Source organism: Hibiscus syriacus, unplaced genomic scaffold, assembly GCF_006381635.1.
Source record: "Hibiscus syriacus cultivar Baekdansim isolate YM2019G1 unplaced genomic scaffold, ASM638163v2 tig00111005_pilon, whole genome shotgun sequence".
In the NCBI taxonomy this organism is placed as follows: Eukaryota; Viridiplantae; Streptophyta; class Magnoliopsida; order Malvales; family Malvaceae; genus Hibiscus; species Hibiscus syriacus.
The window spans coordinates 688673-694979 of NW_024062949.1; the positions used below are offsets into that span (position 1 = coordinate 688673).

A 6307-nucleotide genomic window follows, 5' to 3' on the forward strand; every position below is an offset into this window, starting at 1 on the left:
TGATTTTTCAATTAAGTATATAATTATTTGTCACGTATATTTTTAAAAAAAATACATCCAAGATCGCTCAATTGTTAGTACGGTTATAAACAAGTCACTTTTTTTTCTAATAGTTATAATTTAGTCACTCTACTAAAATATTATTATAAATATGTCCTCGGTGGTTAAATATTAGAGAAAATAGTGATGTAATTTAGTATAACAATAGTTTTTCTTTAAATCTTATATATTTTATTAACTCGGTCTTAATTTAAAATAATTTAATAAAATTAATCATTTATATTTTAAAAATATACTAATTTAATCTTTGTTTTTTTTTTTCCTGAATTGTTGTTCTCTCTCATAAATACAATATTACTTTCCTAGCATAACAATATTTTAACAGTAGCTTGTTGCTTTACGGTAGAATACAATTATATAATCGTTTTGATCCGATGGACTCGATATGATAATATTGTAAAAAAGATTAAATTGATAGGATTTATAGATATAAAGGGTTCAATTTAATGAATTGTTTTAAATTAAGATTAAATTGATTGAATGTATAAGTTTTAGGGACTAAAATTATTATTGTATCATGTCAAATTAGACGTGTGTTTCAATCTTACGACAAAATAACTAAATGATTAATTTATAATTAGGATTAATTGAATGAATAATTTATAAATTTTTAGAAAAATGATTCTTTCAATAATTGAACTAACAATTGAGTGATCTAATGTGTTTTACCCTAATTAAAAACACTTTGACTTTTCTAGACAGCAACTGATCAAGATCAACAACCGAAGTAGTGCAAAAAGATAAAGATGATTCAGACTTGCTTTCACCAGTGCTTTATATGCTTCAGCTTAACTATCAGAAGGCCTATTGCATATGAATATGATCATGACGGACACAAGATTTTATGTTAGATAGAGGTGAACTTAAATTTATAAAATTTCAGAGGGAACAAAAATATATTTTTAATAAAAAATACATAAAAATCTAAAATATATAATAATTTTAAATTTTCAGTTACAGTTAATCACAAACATTAGATTCATCATTGTTCCTGCATGCCCACACCCTCTTTTCACTTTGTCGTTAAGTTAAAAAAAATATTTTCCGAGGTGGGATTTTGAGTTGGATTGCACTTGAAAATTATGATATTTCTTTTCTCATTTTAGATATTCTCATTGACACCTGACATTGCATCATGTGAACTTGTCAGACCAAAAGTTATCTGCATAAACATTAAAATTTCATGTATGCATGTATGTCTGAAACTATACATGCATGCATTCTCCCCAACATGGGTCTTGAGATAAACCACTCTTAAAAGTACATTTTATTTAATTAGTGTGGAGTGATTACAATGTAATATTTGTTTATTATCTTTCTTAGTCATTGACAATGCACACACTTGTAGATACAACTGTTTGAACTCGGAACCTCTAGGAAAAACAATGCACATAAAAGAGTGATACGAATAGGAGGGCAAAGGAAAATCCTTAAACGTTGATGATTAAATAGAAGACCCTTTTTTTCTCCACTCTTGCAAATAGAGAGGTCCATATGCATGCATGTAAATGAACTATGAAATGCATATGTACGTCTGAAATTATACATGCATGCATGCATGCTCCCCAATATGGATCTTGAGATAAACCACTCTTAAGCATATATACATGTACATAAAGGGAAGTTGTTGAGTGTTGATGTTGAAATAGAAGACCCTTTACTCTTTCAAGGAGAGGTCCATATGCCCTATGACAAAAGGCAAAAACTATTAAAGAACAACACGAGGACTAGTACCCACGCTCCCTCGAGACCATCCATCCATCCCTTTAATGGCATCCGAAGAGAGTAAAAATAAGTGATGGGTTGGAAACTAAAGCCAAAAGCCATGGCCTTCTCCACCAAAACAAAACAACTATTAATCTTTTATAGCCCTTTACTCTCTGCTGCATTCTATGCAAACACATGCTGCTGTCAGCACAAATATCTATGAAACTACCGAAATTATTGCAGACTTTATAAAAGAAAAGTACTGAACGAAAACTGCAAAATGGATTATATGTACATGCGGTCCATGTTCAAAACATCAGAGAGACAAAACATGGATATTGAGGTATGTGTTTATGATATAGGTAGACACGTACAAACATACATATACATATACATATATATATATATATATAGAGAGAGAGAGAGAGAGATGGCATGATGATGAATAGTTGATATGCAGACTTGCTTTCACTTTGTATAGTTAAGTGACTGTGAGGGCTTAGATGGGGACATTTCTCTTTAGTTTAAAGAAGCCAATGGAGTGGAGAAGAATGGGTATTTAACTGAGCATCAAAATCAAACACCTATATTCAGCATATCATTCCAGCTTTTGAACTCTTTAGGCCAAATGGGGACCGATAGGTACTTCTACAGGGAACCCCACGAGCTTTTTTTTTTTACATTCTGGAGAACTGCACCCTTCACAGACCACAGAAATGAAACTTCGGCTTTTGGGCTTATAACTTAGGATTCCCCCACTTTATGCCATTCTCCTAAAAAGGCTATAGGGTACCTATAGGCAAACGTTACGTTTGTGATTTGTTTCTCAAAAAGTTCATGAGGGAATTTAAATTTATAAAAATTTTAGGGGAGTGAAAACTTATTTTTAATAAAAAATTTATAGAAAAAAAATCTGAAACAAATGATAATTTTAAAATTTTAGTAGGGGACATCTGCACCCACCCACCGTTGCCTAGATCTCTCTGTTGTATATACGTTATACTCAAACTATTATGAACATATATTATCTTATAATCCTCAAACTATTAAAAAAGAATTATTATGATACGACTGATATACTATATAATGACTACAATTTAATGCTACAATCTTATTAGCTTGTTTAACGTAAATTATTCGAGCTCGTTTGTTTAATGTAAATTATTCAAACTCATTTGTTTAATCGAGAAAATAAAACGGGATAACATTTTTCTTAATTTTCAAGTAGTAACATGTTGATATCATGTTCATAAATTAATATTAGGATTTATAATTTAGGGTTTATAATCTTAAGATTTAGAGATTGTTTTAGCAGATAATTACGTCAGGTATGAATAATATTGTGTATATATTATGAATGAGTACTTATTTTAATTTAAAATTTAAGATATTTATTTATTTTGAGTTTAGAATTAAGATATGTGAGCTGTTCCTTTTGGGGTCATGGATTCCCTCGATCAATGGGAAATAATATATATATATATATCCAAGTTAACTGAGAGTAGATCCAAGAGTGGGATACAATTGTCCCGGTGAAGAATCGTCACCTAGTATCGGATTTCCTTTCACCATGGTCCATGGAGGAAAATGGGCACATAGATTATTTGGGTAAAATATACTAGAGGTCACTTAACTATACCCAAATAATCGTTTTAGTTATTGATTTTTCAAAAATTATAAAATAATCAACATGACATTATGATAATAATAATAATAAGGGTAAACTTCCTATTTGGTCACCCACCTATTATCCAGTTTCTGCTTTGGCCACTCAACTAATTTATTTCTTTTCAAAATCATACATAACGCTACGTTTTGGTCACTCGTCATTAAAAAATTAATAGTGATGCTAACATGTCACTATAAGGAAATGTCACCTCAACATTGATAAATAAATAAAAAAAATACCACTTCAACTTCACCTTTAATTTTTTAACGACGGGTGATCAAAACATAACTTAGGTATGATTTTTTTAAAAAAATAATAGTTGGGTGACCAAATAGGTAGTTTACCCTAAGAATAAAAACTTTGATAAATTTAATGACAATTTTATAATAAATCCATAATTTAGTGACTATATGTAATAGTTGGATAAATTTAATGGCTATGTTAAAATATTTAAAAGTTCAATGATCAAAAAATCGTTTAAGGATATAGTTTAGTGACCTCTAATGTACTTCACCCAACTTATTTTCTTTTTCTTTTTGAAACGTCATGGATATTGAGTGGAGGTGATAAGGTTTGCCATTTACATGGCCATTAGTGTAGTTTGCCCTAACTAAAATGCATGGCTACCTTTTTGTGAAGGGCCATTCTATTGTCACATGCTATTAGAAAACTAATTTCAATGGTGTATTTACACAGGAAAAGGATGATCTTTCATATCAACAAGTACACCAATTTATAAGAGATACAATGCTCATCATCTTTCCTCTAACTGCCTAACAACTCCAGCTAACCACTTAACAGACTAACTGCTTAATACATGTGCATATTTCTTTAACAGCAATACACGTGCATGTTCTTTAACAGTTAACATTCCTCCTACTTTCTAAACCTTCTTGATGAAAAGATGAACAATTGAATCGAAAGTGCGGATGCTTCCTTCCGTTCACTTTGAATCGAAAGTGCCGATGCTTCCTTTCGTTCTTCTTGAATCGAAAGTGCGGATGCTTCCTTCCGTTCACTTTGAATCGAAAGTGCCGATGCTTCCTTTCGTTCTTCTTGAATCGAAAGTGCCGATGCTTCCTTTCGTTCACTTTGAATCGAAAGTGCTGATGCTTCCTTTCGTTCTTCTTATTCACCTTCATTTATTTCTTCTTCATCCTCTTATACAAGGATCTTGACAGACTAAAACTACTTGATATGAAGAATTTGAACAATTGACGAATACATTTTTTGTCCTCCTGTTTGAGCTAACAAAGCCCACGTTTTCCTTCTTTCATCTGGAATTCTTTCAGGAATCAAAACCTTTTTATTTTAGCGTACTCGTTCATATGAAGTTGCCGCACTTGAATCCGGTGTGGCACCAGTCCACAAACTGAATGGTGCGCTTGGTCTTGATGGTGGCAATGACAACGTTGATGTCTTTGGGCATGAAATCACCACGGTACATCAAACAACAAGCTATGTACTTGCCATGACGAGGGTTGCACTTGACCATCATATAAGAGGGTTCAAAAACACTGTTGGTAATTTCAACAGCTGATAGTTGCTCATGGTAAGCCTTCTCGGCAGAGATGACTGGAGCATAAGACGAAAGCATGAAGTGGATTTTTGGGTAGGGGACCAAGTTGGTTTGGAACTCGATTACATCGACGTTCAATGCACCATTGAACTTTAGTGAAGTAGTCAAAAAGGAGATCACCTGAGAGACAAGACGATTAACATTGGTGTAAGTGGGTCGCTCGACGTCGAGAGAGCACCTGCAAATGTCGTAGATGGCCTCATTGTAAAGAAGAACAGATACATCGGTGTGCTCCAAAAGAGAGCGAGCCGAGAGAACACTATTGTAGGGCTCAACAACAGAAGTAAAGACTTGAGGAGATGGGTAGACAGCGAAACCTAGCTTGGATTTCTTGCTGTAATCAACGGACAGACGCACCCGAAGGAGAGAACCAAGACCAGAACCAGTGCAGTTATCAGCGAGCTTTCTGATACGGTCTAAGCACAAGTTGACGATCTCCTTGCCAATTGAATAGTGGCCACAAGCAAAGTTTCTAGCAGCATCTTTCTTGCCGCTAATGAGTTGCTCGAGAAGAGCGAGGCCGATTGAATAAGAACACCAACAAAGCGGAAGAGAAATGGTCGCAGTATCATAGTTGAATGATTTCATCCGTTCTACTGAAACAAATCAGACACCAGCAACATCATTGAAACATTTGGTCGAACAGATTGGAAGCATGCACACCGAACGGAACAGAGATAGAAGATGAATTGAGAAGATTCCCAGTAACTATGATGACGACAACGATAAACCACATGTACCGTAACAGATAAAGCAATCAAGAACAGCGGTTGAGAAGATCAATCACCGACGAGAAAATGTTACCAGGATCACCGAGGAGAATGGAAGCAATTAGGAGCAGAAGCAAAAGAACAACGAAAACAAAACTGAAGTTCGGAAAAAAAATCTACAAACTATGCCGTAGTAACGGCAGGAGAGTAAAGGAATTCAATCGGCGCAACGACGGAAGCGACAATGACGCCAGGATCTTTTAGCGAATGATACCATATTAGAAAACTAATTTCAATGGTGTATTTACACAGGAAAAGGATGATCTTTCATATCAACAAGTACACCAATTTATAAGAGATACAATGCTCATCAGCTTTCCTCTAACTGCCTAACAACTCCAGCTAACCACTTAACAGACTAACTGTTTAATACATGTGCATATTTCTTTAACAGCAATACACGTGCATGTTCTTTAACAGTCTAACACATGCAATGCAAAAGATGATATTGTTTGCCCTATGTCGGTTCCCAGGTGCTAAATGACAACTTAAATGTACATTTTTCTCCTTGTAATGTCACAA

At 33.8% G+C, this 6307-nt stretch overlaps 1 protein-coding gene across 1 annotated transcript; it reads right to left on the reverse strand.

The window, feature by feature from the left end:
• Positions 1-4760: 4760 nt before the first annotated feature.
• On the reverse strand, positions 4761-5603 carry LOC120149516 (tubulin alpha-1 chain-like). Its single transcript, XM_039162278.1, has one exon. The coding sequence runs from the start codon at positions 5601-5603 to the stop codon at positions 4761-4763; it is 843 nt and encodes a 280-aa protein (XP_039018209.1).
• Between the last annotated feature and the right edge of the window lie 704 nt (positions 5604-6307).

Coding starts and splice junctions, on each gene's coding strand:
- LOC120149516 (XM_039162278.1), bottom strand. CDS start 5,603: ATGAAATCATTCAACTATGATACTGCGACCATTTCTCTTCCGCTTTGT.